The sequence below is a fragment of the Anabrus simplex genome, chromosome 7, assembly GCF_040414725.1.
Source record: "Anabrus simplex isolate iqAnaSimp1 chromosome 7, ASM4041472v1, whole genome shotgun sequence".
Classification (NCBI taxonomy): Eukaryota; Metazoa; Arthropoda; class Insecta; order Orthoptera; family Tettigoniidae; genus Anabrus; species Anabrus simplex.
This window is the reverse complement of record NC_090271.1, coordinates 34,089,169-34,108,446: the sequence shown is the minus strand read 5'-3', so window position 1 is coordinate 34,108,446 and position 19,278 is coordinate 34,089,169. Positions and strand designations below refer to the sequence as shown.

The following is a 19,278-nucleotide window of genomic DNA, read 5'->3' as shown; positions in this document are numbered from 1 at the left end:
GCTAGTTGTGAAAGGGCAAAAAGTTCACTTCATTTTGGCAATAGAATCAACGATGACCACTGCTATTAGTTATAACAGCAGGAAGCCAGGCTACATATAACATATGATATAGATGTTGATTCCCTATGTCGGTAATAAGTTCAGTCAAGGCTTGCAGCCTGGCCACAATCAGCCATGCGCAGCAAACAGCTCGGCCTTCGTTATCTTCTCACCTAGGAAACTTGTCTAAATTTATAGTGTGATTCATGAAAAGCAGAGATCTAGTCACTCACAAAAAGGAGAGTAAAATCTGGATCAACAAGATGAAATTTTTAAGCAGTATGATAGGAATGACCAGATAGAATAGGTTAAGAAATGATATCAGGAAGGAAAAGTAGAAAAGCTTTCAGACAGAACAGAGAGAAATAAACTGAGATAGTTTGGATATGTTAAGAGGATGGAAGAAAGAATATCAAAGCAGATGTGGGAGCTAAGTTTGAAGGAACAAGTACAAGAGGTAGGCCCTGACTTAGGTGGTTAAATTTGATCAAGAAGAGCATTGAAAGGAATCTCGAGTGGAACACAGTTGAGGAGCAAATATGGTGGTTGAATAAAAGATGGAAAGATGCCTTTAACATCCCAACCCAGATGGAACTTGAAAAGAAAGCTTATGATTACGATGGTGATGATGATTATTAACGACAAACCACTGAAAATGAAATGAAATGGAGAAAAATAAATTCAGAATAAAACATACATGTCAAACGTATGTATAATATAAATGACCAACCTCTGAGCTCTCATCATTGCTGATGTTACGACTGAGAACGCACCATCCTTGAGGATGCACCTGGAGTGATGACACCACTTCAGCATCGTCACCTTTAGGGAAATCAGCCACAAATTCCACTCTATTCGTGGTACGATGTCGTGAAAATAAGTGGGTAAAATCAGCAGCTAGAGGTATAGTAGTTTGACTTAACTGCATAAGACGATACATGTTAGGCTGAAAGTGAAAACAGAGAAAAGAAATTAAAATAATGTTACTGGTATGCAAATATTTGCCACATATTGTTCACCTATAAGGTTTATATCCCCAAATAATAATAATAATAATAATAATAATAATAATAATAATAATAATAATAATAATAATAATAATATGGTCTCAGCTGTTGTGTGCAGCCATTTTGATTTTACACCATCTAGGCTGTCTGAGAGTCAACTTCCGACATACTGTTTTATTCTATCTGATGGCAGAGTACACCGGATCTCTGTTGGGCTGAGTTTTATTCAAATTTGACGGGTAAACACCAAATGTGTCACCCGACATCGCACAACACGGAGTATTGAGTGGATCTTTTGACACTCTTCAAAACGTTTGCCTCCAGGGTTCGATTCCATGACCTTGGGATTCAGAGGCCAACACACTACCACTGCTCCACTGAGGGATCTTTATATTCCAAGCTCACACATAACTGGGACTTCTCAGGATCTGAGTACGCACTTCACATTCTAAATTGTAGCCCTAATAAGTTACAGAGCACACACTGCTACAGCCACCACAATAATATCTATTACCAGACAGTACAATACCAACCTGCTGCATGTGGCCCACAATCACAATGTATGCAGCCCGTAGTAATATCTGTTAAGTCCATCATCATTGTCATTTTCCCACCAGTCATGTTGGGGCATTCATGTTACTATTCTCCACCTTCATTTCTTTCCTTATATCATATAATACTAGCCGAGGCATGTTCGATTCACCCAGAGGGATGTGGGTTCGATTCCCCGCCTGGAAACCAAAAAATTTAGAAACGAGATTTCCATTTCCAGAGAGAGGTACATGGCCCTGAGGTTCAATCAGCCCCACCAAAAAACAGTACTAGGTGAATTCCCAAGGGAAAAAACTGCCAGGCAAAGAGCTAACCACTCTATCCACATAGTGGCGATGTTATGAACAGTGGAAGCCTTTACCTGCCACTCCTCCACGGGCCTTTCTGGCCTGTACAAAGAGGGTTTTGTTTTTGCTTGGTACCCATACACTTCGCAGCACGTACAAGTCGCAATGAATTTTAAGAAAAGTTCAACGATGAATGCATATCGTCAGTGTTCCTTTCCATAATTTACAACTATGTTCCAAAGACTGCTATTTCCTGATCCAGAATGATTCTACTCAAAAGCTGAATGCACTTACCTTAAAGCCAGCCAAGTCCTGCGCCAATGTGGTAAGGTCAAGGTTATGGACAATCATCAAATAACCACCAGTTGTACAAATGATCATTTTTGAAGCATCTGGGTTTAGACGTGTCCTCATCAGTCCATTTGTGTGGAATACTCGATTGTATACAAAACCACTCTCCGTATAACTGCACAAATTAAGATAAAAATGTTTAACACTCAAATTCTACCTCAGAGGGGTGACGGGGGGGGGGGGGGGGGGGGGGGCAGGGGAAGTTTTGTTAAGCATCATTAATATCTAATACTGGTGTCAGTGTAAGTTGCAATATTTCCTACTAATTTAAAATGAAAACTTATAACTCTGAATTTTTTTTTACAATTTGCTTTACATTGCACTGACAGATGAGTGTTATGGCGACGATGGGATAGGAAAGGGCTCTGAGTAGGAAGGAAGCGAGCGTGTCCTAAATTAAGGTACAGCCCCTGCATTTGCCAGGTGTGAAAATGGTAAAACAAGGAAAATCATCTTCAGTGCTGACGACAGTGGGGTTCGAACCCATTATCTCCCGAATGCAAGCTGTAAGCTACGTGACCCAAACCACATAGCTACTTGGTTGGTAAAAAATGTCTTCTCAATGTCCTTGAGCAATTTATGTACACTTGCCAACACAGAAAGTGAGCATTACCTAGAAGGTATGGTTGCCAGCAAAATGTACAGGCATAAGGATAGGACATGCGACATGGCCTTGCCAGATTACGTTCTATTCCATTATCCTTACACAGGACATGACTTGTTATGTCTCTCACCATGGGACATAATATATCCGTCCAGTGACCACATTAGTCATAATATCGTAATGTAAACACAATATTTTGCCCAAACGGCAGCCATGCATGCTAAATCATGAATTCTCCCTTTCGCCTCTGGAGCCGAGAGTTCGAGTCTTGGTAGGGTAAAATATTATGTTTATTTTTACTCCTACACTGACATATGGCAAGTCACATAACTTCCTTTGTTTTATCATGCCATTACTGATAATGAATTTGCTTATTTGTATTCATGAAAAGTGCTGTTGGATAGTAGTCTCAGCAAGACCATGCACGGCCATTATGAAATGACCTCTTCTGGGCGTGTGGCCATGGAATTATTAGAGCAGAAACATGTACTGTCATCACCTGCCACCTCACCCCTGGTCAATGACAACATCCCAAACAGAGACATTCGTATTTGATTAGAGATTGGGCCAGATCTCCTCCGTTATTCTCTTTGTCTCAGCCCAGCTGTCTTGCATATTGATACTTATCAACATTTCAAGATTTCAAGAGTAAGCGTTTGTAAATATTCTTCTTATGATTTTTTTGGTTATGTTAGTTTTTATGTTATGACAAGTTAAAACGTTTCAAGATGAATTCTTTCATATGGCCTTTTAGTGTGATGTTCTTTTAGAGTATTGTATAAATTTTATATTTCTTTTTCAAGACTGGAGAAGGCCCAATAGGGCCTTTAATGTACCTTTAATGTACATTTATTGTACTGACCAAGATGGATAAATTACATATTTCTCTTTACTGTAAAGTCAATACGGAACAAATATGAAATTATTAAATTGCAACACACTTTTTCAGATGATCCAACTGCCTCGCATGGGACACAGCTCAAGGACATCTGCTGGCGAAATGCTGCCATACAGGCAGATCACTCATTCAGCATGGGGAGCGAACCAGAAACAAGTTGTCACCAGGCTGGAGGAGGGAGAGAAGACGACGACCCCCTCCAGAAGAGACAAGAGACCGAGGCACAAATTGATGGGTACAGACTTGTACCCCACAGCTGGTTTGGAGACCACAGATGAGAGCACCATGTTGGACGGGAACGAGCACGCACACTGGCATCGTGATAGCACAACTCAGGTCCCGCAGCCCAGTTTACCCAAGTGGACGCAAACACCCAAAGCTGCAAACCTGGAACATACACAACCCAGTAATGGCCTACCAGCTGGGCACATTCTAAGACAGTGCCCCAGACAGCAGCACAGAGGAGGAGGCATATGCCCCCTGGCATTCTTAGCCTGCTACCCAGGTTACACAGCCTACTAGTGCCATTTTGACGATGCAGACACCCGAAAGTGATCATCAGGACTAGGACCAGGACCACATCAGGATGCCAGCGCTTACCACCACTGCGAACCAGGAAGAAGGACTCGTAGTGGGCAGCCTGTGCCCTCTCATCCCTTAGGTTGTAATGTGGGGCACAACACCAGGAAAGGGCTACCCAGCTACAACCTGCACCTGCAACCAGGGAGGCAGTTGAACGAGAGACCAACCAGGAGAGGACCCCAGATTAGAATGTCCACCTCAGGATCTCTTGCAGTGTTTCCACTGTATGAGGTGGGGGCCACCATAAGATTTCTTGTGGGCTCTCTGTTCAATGCAGCCACTCTTCTGGTGACTACCATCACACAGCTTGCTCAGCCCAAAGGGTGGCGCCAGTGAGGGCAAACCGAGTGTGAAGCTACCCAACTCCCATTGCAGTCTGGAGACCACATGTTGAATGCCCCAAACTTCCGTCACATACGACCCCTACTGTTGGTGTGCCGGTGTGGGACATCATAACGTATAACAGTGGGTCATCCAGAGTAGTGATACAAGAAACATTGACAGCACAGTGATATGTGCCTACAAACTGCAGCTGCATTTGTTGCTTCTGATAACACGGCTTGCAAGAGGCATTTTCCAGCAAAATAATGCTTGGTTGAACAGAGCAAGGGTATCACAGGAATGTCTAAGCAATATTGCCACACTTCTGTGGCTAGGCCGATCACCAGATTTATCATCCATCAAACATATCTGGAACCACCTAGGGCTAGGGTGCAAAATTCTGCAGCCAAGGAGTTTACACAATCTAGAGAACCAGTTGCAGAAAATATGAACAGATATGCAGCAGGATACCACATGAAACCTGTATATCTCCTCGCCTGCTCATACCACATCTTGCAACCACAGAATACTAGAGTCTTACTTCAATGCTTAACTTTCTTCAATAAATAGTTATTTTGCTCTGATATTGTGATCACTTACTTACATTAACATTACAATCACCCAATTCTGACAACTCATTATTGGTGCACTAATGTTTTTTTTTTTTTTTTTTTTTTTTTTTTTAAACAAATAAGCAGGGGCAGCCTATAATGTGCTACTGCACTATAGCACACACACACACACACACACACACACACACACAATTTTACTGAAAAAAAATTATAAACAATATAATCACAAAATAATATTATGTCAAATATTTTTTCTATTTTTCTTCTTCTTCTTCTTTTATGGCCACATAGGATCACTTTAGTCAGTTCGTCATTCAGGTCTCTTTGAATGGATTGTTCGGGCTTTGCGGTCCTCCCAGTACTTCAGACGTTCCGAACCTCGTGCCCTTTCCTCAGTTGAAAACGTGTGTGGTGTTGGTTTGTTTTGTGTAAGGGTAAAGCGGAGGTTTGTATTCCTGAGTTTTGTATTCAATTTTATTTTATTTGTGGTGTCTTCTGTTGTAAGGCCTATTTCCTTCAAATCCTCTCTTACTTCTCTGATCCATTTACGTCCTGTTGTGGTATTTTTTGAGACGAGATTGTGTTGTACTAGTTGTTTCAGAAGTCTCAAATCCTGTATCCTCATGATATGTCCAAAGAATTCCAGTCTCCTCTTATACATAGTATCTGTAATGGGTTCTAGCTCTTTGTACACAACTTTGTTAGGTATTAACCGCCACTGTCCGTCTTTCTGGTATTTTTTGTTGATGCAGGTTCTTCCAATCCTCCTTTCAATTTTCTGGAGTCTGTCAGTCTCTGATTGTTTATTCAGGTGAAAAAGTGTTTCTGCTGCATATGTAGCTTCCGGTTTTATAACTGTGTTGTAGTGTTTTATTTTTGCATTTATTGATAGACATTTCTTTTTGTAGATATCCCATGTTAATTTTTGTGCTTTAGCTAATCTATTTGTTCTTGTTTGGATTGAGATTTTTTCATTTACGTTATGTGTTATTACTTCTCCAAGATATTTAAATTATTATTATTATTATTATTATTATTATTCTCGTGTCAGATACATCAAAAAAAAAAGAAAGAAAACAGTTACAATAATTTCAAATAACATTTAAATAATCTTGGACCAATACAACGCTACTTCGAGTCCTCTCTTCGTAGCTCGATGCAGGTCATCTTGCGTGCACAAAGATGGACACAGCGGACACTGAAGCATATGCTGGATGGTTTGATCTTCTCCGCAGTCACACTTGGTGTTGTCGCCATTGATGAAGCCCCATCTTGCCAAATTAACTTTGGACCTTCCCACTCTTGATCTCAACCTATTGAGAGATTTCCAGATTGTCCAGCTCTCATTGCAACCGGGTGGCAAACGTTCCTCAACCGCCATCTGCTCAGAGCCTTGGGGGATCTTCGTCTTCCATAGCTGTATCCTTGCCTTCTCAGCTGGTACTATAAGTTCCTGAGATGTTCGTAGGAAGCTCTTCCTAGATTTCAGTCTCTGTACTGGAAGCTCATGTCCATGCAGTAGATGAGTACTTTCGTGCTTAACCTTTGTCCTTTCCTTATTTGCAGCTACTTCTCTTCGCACACCGGGTGGTGCTATCCCTGCAAGACGATAAGAGTTTTTCAGTTGGAGTAGACTTTAGACAACCTGTAACAAGTCTGCAGGTCTCATTAAGTGCTATGTCTACCTGTCTGGCATGAGATGAATTGTACCAAACAGGGCAGGCATATTCCGCTGCAGAATAACATAGTGCCATGGCGGAAGCACGAATAGTTTTTGGTTGACTGCCCCATTCTGATCCAGATAATTTACGCAGAAGATGATTCCTGGTGGAAACTTTAGTTTAGTGTTCATGCAGTGTTTCTTGAATGTAAGAGCTCCATCAAGCGTCACTCCTAGGTATTTTGGAGTTTCACAGTATTGTAACTCAACACCTGACCACACTATATGCAGCTTACGATGAGCTTCCCTATTTTTCAGATCAAAGGCACCAACTTGTGTTTTCATAGGGTTAGGCCTTAACTGGTTTGCCTTGTAATAGGATGACAAACTTTCGAGGGCGATGGTTAAATTCCTTTCCACTGTCTCAAAGTCTGTACATTGTGTTGCCAGAGCAAGATCATCAGCATACAAGAAACTTCTGCTATTTGGAGCTACCGGCTGGTCATTCGTGCATATATATTAAAAGAGGATTGGTGCCAGCACACTTCCTTGAGGTAAACCGTTTCTTTGTGTCCTCCACCGACTGCGCTCTCCTTGGAAGTCCACAAAAAACCTACGGTTCTGAAGAAGGGTTGCGATAAATCTGGTTATCTTAATATCCTTGGTCAGACTGTAGACTTCAACTAACAGAAGTTGATGGTTGACGGTGTCATACGCTGCAGTCAAATCTACAAAGACTACACCTGTCACCTTGTGTCTTTCAAAGCCATCCTCAACAAATTGTGTAAGATTCAGTAGTTGTTCAGTGCAGCTCTTACCCAGACGAAATCCAGCTTGTTGTGGTATGAGGAGAGGGTCAATCATGGGTTGAATGCGATTTAGGATCATCCTTTCCAGTAATTTATATAGCTGACACAAAAGGGTAACAGGTCTGAAGTCTTTAGGATGATTTCCTTCCTTGCCAGGTTTGAGCAAAGCAATTACTCTACTTTTTCACCATGTCTTTGGTATCTGACCTCTGCTCACACATCTATTGAAGAGTTGCAGAACCCATTCTTTGGTTTTAGGCCCAAATTTCTTTATCTGTTCTACTCGAATGTCATCTAGACCTGCTGATTTTCCATTTTTACATTCTTTGATGACTTTTTCCAACTCCAACATGGTGAAGGGGACAGTGAAGTCACTTCTTTCTTCTTGAATCTTCCTCTGTATTTTTGGCCTTCGGATTTTATTGGTTGCTTTCCCATTTAAGAGCAGTTGGTGTGCTATCTGATTTGCAGTGACATTGAAATGTTGGGTAGTCTTCGTTGGATCATTGTTAAGGTGTTTCAATAATCTCCAGGCTTTATGGTTATCTCTCGTAAGATCTATACTTTCAATAGTTTTCATCCACTGATTCCGTTTTAATGTTGTCAATGATGACATGAGATTGTTCCCAACTTCCACTGTCTTTTCTCCTAGGGGATTTTCTTCAAACAAAGTTGCATATTCCGTAAGCTGGGCAACAAGGTCTGAGGTAAGGCCAGGGACATACCACGTCCGACAGCCTCTAGGTATGGACTTTCTGGAGCATTTCTTTACGGCATCAACAAAAGTATCTTAACACTCTGGTGTTGGCTGGATGATGGACACTTCAGCATCTAACATCTCTGCAAACTTTGACCAGTTTGCCTTTTTGAAGTTATACCTCCTTCGGAATGGAACACTCTGTGGTCTGACTGCTGCATAAATCTGGCACATTATTGGTCAATGCTGCGTGTTAGGTATTGGGTTGCAGACATACTTTACACATTGTTGGCTAATATTATTACTGCTGAAAATCAGATCAGTGTTATATCCTCGTCTCCATCTGCCACTGTTAAATGAAGCTGGTAGTTTAGCATCATGAATGAGAGTTAGGTAGTTTGCTTCTGCCCATTCTTGCACTGCTATACCACTCTCATATTCGTATTACTATGGCAATTGAAATGCCCAATTACTATTTTCATGTGTTGATTCTGAAAATTGGAAGGATTACTAACAGTAAATTCAACTCCAGGTGGCTTATACAGAGAGGAGATGGTGCAGCTACCTACTTCTATAGTGAGGACTTCAATATCATTTTCCTCCGTGAAGGCTGTGGACTGAAGCTGAATATCAGGTCGGACAAATATGGCACTTCCGTACTTTTGGTGTGGCCGTTCAACAGCTAGACGCATTCCATTAATTTTTGGTCTACGCATTTCACTACTTCTGTGTGTCTCCTGTATGCACAGTAGGTGGCAACTGTGTTGACTGCACAGATTTTGTTACAGTTCCTCTTTTGCTGAAGATATACCTTCAATGTTAATAGAAATAATTGTTAACTGTGATCCTGAAAAGGACCATGAAGATGATGTTTCTGGTGTGAAAGGATCAGCCGTCAGCACATTTTGTAATAACGTCTGACGTTGCCCAGGGTACACCCGATTGCTATTTAAATCTCTTTGTTGTGTTGGTTTTTGGGGCATAATTTCTGTTTTTTCAAATGATATTTTGAGGCCAATTTTATTTGCAATGTTTCGAACTACTAATATCTGACTTTTTGCTTCTTTTATGCCCACTGCTAGTAGTGCTAAATCGTCAGTGAAACCGAGGCAATTTGTTTTGATTTTTTGGCCAATCTTTATTTTTGGGGGACATTTCCTAAACCATTTCCTCATTACCATTTCTAGAGCACAATTAAATAATAGTGGTGAAAGCCCATCTCCCAGCTGTAGTCCAGTTTTAATTTCAATTGTGTCTGATGTTTCACCCCCAAACTTCACTTTTGATTTGCTGTTAGTGAGAGTCAATTTTATCATGTTTATTAATTTGGGGTGTAGTCCAAGGTGTCTTACAATTTTAAACTACTGTAGTCTTTCCTTTTTTCGATCAGGCTAGCTCTGGATGCGGTAACAGTAACTGTGTGCTGTGAATCTTCATAACAGGTTAGGTTGCGAACTACTGTAGTCTGCGCTACAACCTGCAATAGTATCTCTTGTCGACACTAAAATTAGCCTTAGGCAGACTGACTCCCGTCACACTAGCACTTACTGTACAACAGGCCTGCAGTACGCTATTCTCACCAGTAGAGCATCCTCGCTCGCTACCTATGGGTATATGAAGCATCTTACAGGTTTGCTCATGTAGTGTTTCTTCTGTGGACTCCATAATGAATTCAGTCAATTTACTGACTCCATTCCCCAGGAAAAGTAAAAATAGAGGTGAAATGATTACAGAGACCAACACCTGATTTGATTATAAATCAGAAAGCAAAAGGCAGTAGAAACTATATTTTAATAGAAAATTTCATAGGACAATATACGAAAACAATTGGATATGCAATTGTGAGATATAGAACGTTCTTTTCTGTTTCCCTCGTCTGCTGTTTGGTAACAGCGATTCTAATTCATAGAAAAGGACAGGAGCGACTGATTTAGGCCATCTGAATAAATTCATAAAACAACACAAACATACATAACGTGTTGAATCTCAGTTCTATCGACAGTGTATATATAGCAACAAAGTTAAGGCGACACTCCTGAGATAAACAGATATTCTTACCTAATGCACAGATTTTCACGAAACTTTGCAGGAAAATTACCTACATAAAATTAGAGATATTGCGAACATTTCTTTCATATAGAATTAATAATTTTTCCAAAATGTTTTTTTTTTGAAAATTTTGTTGAAATTTTTAATTCCATTTTTTCATGAAATTTAATTAACACGTTAATGGAAATTTGCAATTAGGTAGATAATACTTCTTTAAAAAGCACTACGTATTGATTTTCCTGTACATAATTTATATAAATTTGTGAAATTTTTATGTTCTAAAATTTTGGACTTAAAAATCCCTACTAGGCCTACTTGAAAAAATTCTGCAATCAAAAATTCCATAGGGATTTAAATGTAAAATTAAATTGGCGGGAAAATTAAAGCAAAGTTCAAGTGACGTTTCCTTCCTGATTCATTACCTAAAAGTCACCAGAATCGTATGTTTTTCCTTCCTTTCCTTTCTTAGCAGCTTCTGTCCGAATACTGGTAACTCTGGAAGCTTGTATCTTCTTCTTCTCCTTCTCCAAAGAACGGAAAATGATTTACCTGCATTTTGTTTTTCACAATGCACCTTTTTCTAGGTCGAAGTTATGGGAGTGTAGTTTCTGTCATGTCATGATTGTTGGCTATAGGTGCAGGACTTACATGGCTTGAGGTTGATGCGACACTTTCCTGATGAGAACCATCTGATTCCGATAACATTTCATGACCTTTTGTCCCTGGTTTCTCCAGAGGAGACTCCTGTTCGGTAATAGCTGATCCCCATCTCATTCCTATCAAAAGTTCAGCAATTTGTCACTTAGCTAAGGCTGATTTATATTTACACATATTGTTTATTCCCTTGGATACAAGCTATCAATTATTACAGCACACTATTTTTCAATAATAATGGGATCTTGATATGCAACTACGAGAGGTTACTTGCACACGTACATCACAAAAGTAAATAGACTGGCTACCACCACAGAACTCACAAAAAAAAAAATATTAAACATACAAGAATAACAAAACTTATAGTTGTCGGCATGATTGTAGTACCATCAGGAATACCAATAGAAGCATACAATGTTGCTCAATGACAGTCGAGTACTGAAATATTAGTCTGTTACAGGCTTTATAAATTCACTCAGAAATATGGTAGATCTTGCAGCTGGATTCTGTATAAATATATTGGGAGGGGGGCTGTTGGCCCATCCCATGGATGCATAATTGCAAAGAACAGGCATGTTTCATTGAATGAAAACATGACATTGACATGATTACCTTACAAAGCAGTTTAGCAGATGCCACGCCAATTTTTGCTGAGTGCAGACTGGCAAACAAAGTATTATTAAAGTGATTAGTTGTTTGAATTCAACCGAATAACTTTGCGACAAGACAGAAGAAGCTCAATCCTTTCATTTTCAGTCATTAAAAAAATTTGCCAAAATGACCAAAATATTGATTTTTATCTCCGGAGTGTCACCTTAAGTCGTGCATATCATGATGAAAAATGAAAATAATTAAGAGGAAAGAAATAGGTATGTGCTTCCCAAAATTGATTGTATCAAGTTCTGCAGGGCATTTGAGCTTGCACTGAGAATTACAAGTTGTCCATTTCATGACCGTATCGATGTTTAATCAAGAAGTAAGTATAAATATCCACCTAATCGATACTTTATTAATGCCTCAGGCAAAATTGAATAAAATTAAAACTTACAGGACATGTTTCGACCACTTAGTGGTCCTCTTCAGCTGTATAAATAAAGAACTGAAAAGAAAAACATTGACAATAAGCACAAATAAACGTTCTTTGGAGACTCCTTTGATAAAAATGGAGGTCATCAGAATAGGTCATCTTGCCTCTCGTTCTTGTTTGGAAAAGATGTTTATTCTGCGCTCTCTAGAGGGTCTGTCTTTGAGCGCGACCTGGTGAAGTAACGATGTGATACAGTTTGACAATTCATGGAAAGCTCTGGAGAGAAGGGAAGTAGAGTTTTATCGTCATCTAAAGTAACATGTGAGGGAGGAGGGAGACTGGGCTGTGCTTCTGCGATGTCGTGTTTGATTATATCTCTTGTTCGTCTAGTCTGTTTCATGTCTACCCATTCTAAGTATTTGCTAATATTCTCATATAAGATGTTTTTATGCAGAATAAACGTCTTTTCCAAACAAGAACGAGAGGCAAGATGACCTATTCTGATGACCTCCATTTTTATCAAAGGAGTCTCCAAAGAACGTTTATTTGTGCTTATTGTCAATGTTTTTCTTTTCAGTTCTTTATTTATACAGCTGAAGAGGACCACTAAGTGGTCGAAACATGTCCTGTAAGTTTTAATTTTATTCAATTTTGCCTGAGGCATTAATAAAGTATCGATTAGGTGGATATTTATACTTACTTCTTGCACTGAGAAGTCACGAAAAGACCAGCAATTCTGAAAATCCTGGTGTCTTCTTAGGACTAAAAAAAAATGCTATTGGCTTTACGTCGCACCGACACAGATAGGTCTTATGGCGATGATGGGACAGGAAGGGGCTAGGACTGGGAAGGAAGTGGCCGTAGCCTTAATTAAGGTACAGCCCCAGCATTTGCCTGGTGTGAAACTGGGAAACCACGGAAAACCATCTTCAGGGCTGCCGACAGTGGGGTTCGAACCTATCTCCCGAAGACTGGATACTGGCCGCACTTAAGCGACTGCAGCTATCGAGCTCGGTCTTGTTAGGACTAGTAGATTTCATGACAAGTAAAGATAACCCAGTATGGGAACACATGGAATCGAATCAAGTGTTTAAAGGGTTCTCCAAAACTACTCAGAATGAACTATTGCAGCGTATGTTAGAAGTTTGTCACAAAACATTAATACAACAAATGAAGGAAGCAAATTTTGTTGCAGTAATGGTAGATAAAGCAGCTGACATCTCTCAACAGTTGCAGATGGTATTAATTTTTCGTTATGAGAACAACGGCGAGCGATTTGAAAGGTTTTGGGGATTTTTTAAAACTGGAGGGTCAAAGTGCAAATATGCAATTTATGAATGCATCTTAAATGAACTAAATCCTATGTTTGAAGATAAACCTCACAAACTAATCGCACAGACTTTTGATGGTTATTCCATGATGAGTGGCATAACAGGGGGAGTTCAAGCAAAAATAAAGTTTCAGTATCCTAATGCACACTTGTTACATTACTATGTTCATCGACTGAACTTAATTATGGAAAAACCTGCTTCACAAAAGGGTGTTTTCGCTTGATTTATCGGCTTTCTCTGCATGCTTTTCAAGGTCACCATAGCGCTCGCCTGCTTTGCAATCAGTGGAGGATTGTTCACTGGAGACCATGGGAACACAAGAGAGGCACTGGAAGACCCCACAAGAGATGGCTCGATAACATAAAGCTGTTGGCTGGAACACGTTGGTTCCAAGTGGCTCAAGACCGAAGACGAAGGAAGCACATGGAGAGGCCTATATCCAGCAGTGGATTGAAATAGGCTAGAAAAGAAGAAGAAGAAGGCTCTATGAATGCCAAGCTGTCCTGTGACTCAGTGGAACTTTAAACAAGGAATGTTTGAAAGAACGTTTGCCATGGGACGATTGGTTTGTGGCGTTATTTGAATAACGAAGAATTTATTTTCCGGTTAACTTTTTTTAGCAAAATAATGCACAAACACAGTTACAATCAAGAACAATAAATGCAATCAAGCAAAGAATGCAGGTCTAATTTCATAGGTGTTATGAGGCAGCTCAGAGATAGCATAAGTCATAGCCATGTTGAAACAGGATCATCACTAGTTTGCAAGGAAAGGAAAATGGAAGGCCGGAAGATAACTGCAATAGAAGTGTATGATAGAATTACACAAAAAGCTCATCCATCACTTCAGTTAATTCAATCATCTTGAAAGGGAACTTGAAGCACCTGTTCAATATTATTCAGCTTTAGATAAGAATGAGAGGCAGGATTTCAGAAACACTGCAGACTCTGCTCCACAGCTTCAGCACATACTAACACACAATCTACAAGATACATTCTGGGAAGTTACTCAAGGTTCTGATTAAAACTCCAACAGCAACACCTGAAAGATGTGTTTCACCACTGACAAGAATAAAAACTTTCTTAACGAACATCATCCCCCAGGAACTAAATGCACTGCACTTGCAATGTTGCCCATTGAAAAGAACATGGTGTCATGCACAGAAGGCTTCAACACCAAAAGGATAGATAAGTTCTGAACTAAGAAGGACTTCATTTTTCTGTTGTTTGTTTGTTTGCTCGTTAACTGTAACACATTTAGCACGTTTGTCACTGGCCACCACTGATATTCAGTATAAAATAGTGCTACATTCCTACTATCATCCTCCTACCATACGTAAGACTATCAAATATAGTTTGACAAGTAGATGTGCACATCTGTACCAATTACACCAATTCAAATGTAAACAATCCCCCTATTCAATACTTCATAATATATAACATAACATGATTCAACCCGTTTTAAAGTAATCTTCAGTGGAAAATACTTCATAAAAACATAAGTAACACTAAAACAATATTTATAAATAAACAATTTAACAAGTGGCTTATTAAAATCTTGCAGTGGTGTCCTAGTAACATTACTGACACCTAATTAAAATCACTCTTCTTGAGAGCATTGTTTATCAGTTATTGAAAATGACTATCTCTCAAAGAGCCAAGTAGAAGATAAACTGTTTACGGGTTTCTTAGAGCACGATATCAGAGCATTCTCCACTATATAAAGTAACATTTATTTGCAAAGAATAATATCCATTGACATATCAACAGTAAGTTGTAATTATTACAAATTATCTGTGAAAATGACACTACATACCATATTAAAAACTTTTGAATAAAGTGCTGGGAAGTAAAAAGTAGATGAATAAAGATCAACTTGTATACAGTATTTCAAGAAAAATAACTATCATACCAAGCCATAAATTTATCGTTCAACTTTCTCAGTGATATTTAAGCACAAAAAGTAGAACCTTACCTATTAATATCCCACGTATAAATACTTCCATCAAAGCCAGATGTAACAAGCAGACCATCACGAGGAGAAAACTCTATATTCTTCACCCAATTAGAATGACCATGTAAAGTTCGTATTTGTGTCTTGAGATTTCGAGCATCCCACAGAGCAACAGTACTATCATCACTGCAAGTAGCAAATACCCTAGAATCAAGAAACCTGAAACACAAATTAATAATCCACATCAACAAAATTTTACAATAGAGAACTGAATTAAAGCTGTTGAACTACAATGTATTAAATCATTTCCTCATTAATGATACTAAGACTAAAAATACTTGACACAATTAACTGATATTTACATCATTCACATTCTATAGAATACAATAAATTCTGTACAATTCCCACGAAGTAGAGCTCGAGCTGTACTCCGTATTTTTCTTTCCAGTTTCTGGGTACACACACTTTACTGAAATTTACCCAGAGAGTAAACGTCGCTCAAAAACGCACGCACAGATCAATGCGAACATTCACTGAACACACATATTATAAGTGACAATACATTTTGAACTCACGCAGAGATGGTTACAAACGTTAATACACTGAAAAGGGGAGCTGACAGTATATGTGAAAGGTATTGCATCAGCTGCACAGTCAGGTGACTGGGGTTCAATTCCTGTGGAGAGCAAGTATTCAAGTATTAAGGAAATACAAGTTGCCTTCTCAACTTAGCTATGAGAAAAGAGGTTCCAGTCCGAATAATATATAAAGGATCAGACTATGAGACTAGCTATTCCTGTAGCTGAGCAGGGAAGATCGGACATGTGAACTACAATGAGGAGGCATTGTGCAACAAAAAGGTGAACGTTGGAGAGTGCACAATATACAGGCGACAAAGCCTACTGCCTCAAGCACAATAACAGAATAGTTAACCGTTTCAGTGCCACCAGTGGGGTTCAACTAAAGCTATTTGTACTCGCCTGAAGATACAAAATAAGAACCCACAGCAATGGTACCATGTGAATATGGCAATACTGTTACATGCTTAAGAGACCATCAGTCTTGTCGCAGCCCCTTCAGTATTTCCTGAAAGGTATGACTAAACCAGCTCGGGGAAGCTCCAAGCCCGCCTGAGACATGCTGTGGCCCTCCTCTATCATTTCCTTCATCTAGTTTCTCCATGCACTTTCTGGAAGGTAAAACAAGAATGTTCCATCGCTAGCTGAACACTGAATATTCTAGTAACCCATCATCAAGGTATAACTACAAGGCTGCTGCGAGTGAGGGGTGGTTGTTGCATCGGAGTATCGAGTAGGTGGACTGAAGACTGCTATTGGCTGCTGTCAGGGTATCATCGGGTACGGGACGGTACTTCTGTGAACTGAAGATCATCGTGAATCAGTAATTGGAACATCTATCATGAGTGTAACTGGGCCTGTGTTAACCTTTCAAGTGGTAATGACTGAATAAATCGTCATATCCGCATGGTTTCCCAAGTGGCCATGATGGAATATTCCGTCATCGCATTGTAAATGTCATTCGATTTATTCCATCGTAGGATCCAAGATAGCTTTCCTTTGCACCTGTATGTTAGTTTTGAGATCTGCCTACAGCATCACTCTCCTAAAGCCACGTGACCAGGCGAAATGCTTTCGTTCCGCACCCAGCTGGCAGCCAGTCAGCACCGGCTGCCAGACGGCTGAGAGTGATAGATAGTGCATAATGGCAGGTGCAAGCGGAGCTCAGAATTGTCTGCGATAAGAAGAAATGTTTGATTTATTACACTGTAACAATTCGGAGAGTGATGTGTCATCTGATAGTGAGACTACTATTGAAATGTCAGGAGATAGTGAGCGCAATGGTGATCAAGAAAAAAGAATTGGAATTTCTCCACCTACAGATAGCCCTACAACTTATTCCTCCTCAGTTGAAGCTATAGGTAACAGCAAGGAAGTTCTTGACACACCTATATCCCCCGCTCCTCCACCTCCTCAGGTGCAAGAGCAAGGAAGAACGCATCATCAATATTACACCCGGCGCAAAACTGTGAAAGAATGACAGGAGTTACTGTTCCAAAGGGAAGCAGGCTTAATAAGATTTGACAACTAGGAATTAGTTATATTTTCATCTACATTAATAATAAGAGCCGCACTGTGATATCAGGATTTCTTCATTTCGATAATTACTTATAAATTGTATAATTTTTAATTTATAAATTGATCTTTTTTCATGAATTATTAAGAAAAGAATATTTATTAGGACAATTTCTCTATGGAATATTGTACAAGCGTTTCCTTGACGACTGCTTTCTATTGTAGAAATAATTTATATATTTTCTCTTGAGTTATTTGTTTGTTTTAATCTTGTCAATCTTATGTTAATTTTAAGGACACTTAATCTAAAGCATTACTTTGTCAATTTTATATATTTTTCATCTAAACAGTGTTATGTGGCTGAAGATGTTGATAATATACGAAACATGTACCACTTTTGACCATTAAAAATTGCCTTAAGCAATCACTGTATCGACTAGGTGGAAAATAAATAAATACTTAATTGTGAATCTATTGAAGTGCGATACGGACCATGAAGCTGATTTTATGTAATTAAGTGTACGTGACAGTAGCACTAGCGGTGATACTCAGCTTGATGTACGGACGAAGGTAGGATCTGAAGGGTCGAGATTTATATTTACGGCACAACCTGGACTAAATGTACAAATTAAGATTTAAATAATCCGCAAGAATATTTTCAATTATTCATCACTCCTGAATTAGCAGAACTAACAAGTAGGGAAACCAACCGGTATGCTCATCAGTTTTTAGAAAGCACACCGACCTTGAAACTCTGTGAGAGTGAATCAGTGGACTGACATGAAGATGAAATTATGATTTTACCCTCATTCTTTCTCTTGCAAGGCATTCATCAGTTACCTGACAACAAGAGCTACTTTTCTCGTAGACAGATGTTAGAGACTCCAATACTTTTGGAGCTGTTCTCTGAATGAAATAAGATTTCATCTCTTCCTCTAATTCTTACACTTTGTCGATAACAAAGCATACGATAAAGCCACATGTGGTCTGAAGAAACTCTACAAACTGAAACCTATTCTGGACCACTTGAATAGCAGATTCCAAAGTGTGTACACACTCTACAAATCTTCCCGTCTCACTGATGTCTAATGCTCAGTGCACCAGGCAGTCAAAAATGTTACAGAGGATAATAGGAAAAGGGTTGTGAGTCACACCTAGGAAGATCTACATAAAGCAAAGGAAACTGATAGATCTGTTCAATGTCGAGTGGAACAACTTATTACTTCCATGGGTAATTTATTTATCATATGATGAATGTATGTAATGGTGGCAGCAGTGACTCCAGTGATACTAGTGACAAGGACGAAGACACCGATATTTACGAGGAGTGTGGCATATTCCCTTTGGATTAGTTAATTTGAATACAGAATTTGTTTCATTTTATTGCAATATTTTATTATTATGGCACTGATATTCTATAAGCATGTTGAAGTTCTACTGTACCAGCGACATTTTTATTACCGTGGTGATACTATTCTCAGGGTTTTACTTTCTATGCAACTATGCAACTATGATACTATTTACAGAGTTTGGGTTTTAATATTATTTTATTATTACGTTCATAGTCTACTATTATACAGAGTTATTACGGTTATTCTATTCTCTGAGTGTGCTTAATTTTTACTGGAATGTTTTGTTATTATATTTACACTATTCTTGGAGTGTGGTTAATTTTGACAGGAATGTTTTGTTGTTATATTTACGCTATTCTCATGCCTTTGCTGGCGAGATGTAGTGTTTACAGTGCACTATGTCTTCTGGTATGGGCTAGAATAAATTTGTTACTTTCATT

General features: G+C 39.2%; 1 protein-coding gene across 1 annotated transcript in view; it reads right to left on the bottom strand.

The window, feature by feature from the left end:
- The window catches only part of LOC136877223 (DDB1- and CUL4-associated factor 10 homolog), a 121,894-nt gene that overhangs the window by 59,465 nt on the left and 43,151 nt on the right, over window positions 1-19,278 (bottom strand). The window contains exons 3-5 of the mRNA XM_067151073.2: window positions 15,415-15,612; window positions 2,180-2,351; window positions 770-985 (exon numbers count right to left, since the gene is read on the bottom strand). Coding sequence (XP_067007174.2) covers window positions 770-985; window positions 2,180-2,351; window positions 15,415-15,612 — 586 coding nt within the window. The remainder of the gene's footprint in view (window positions 1-769; window positions 986-2,179; window positions 2,352-15,414; window positions 15,613-19,278) is intronic.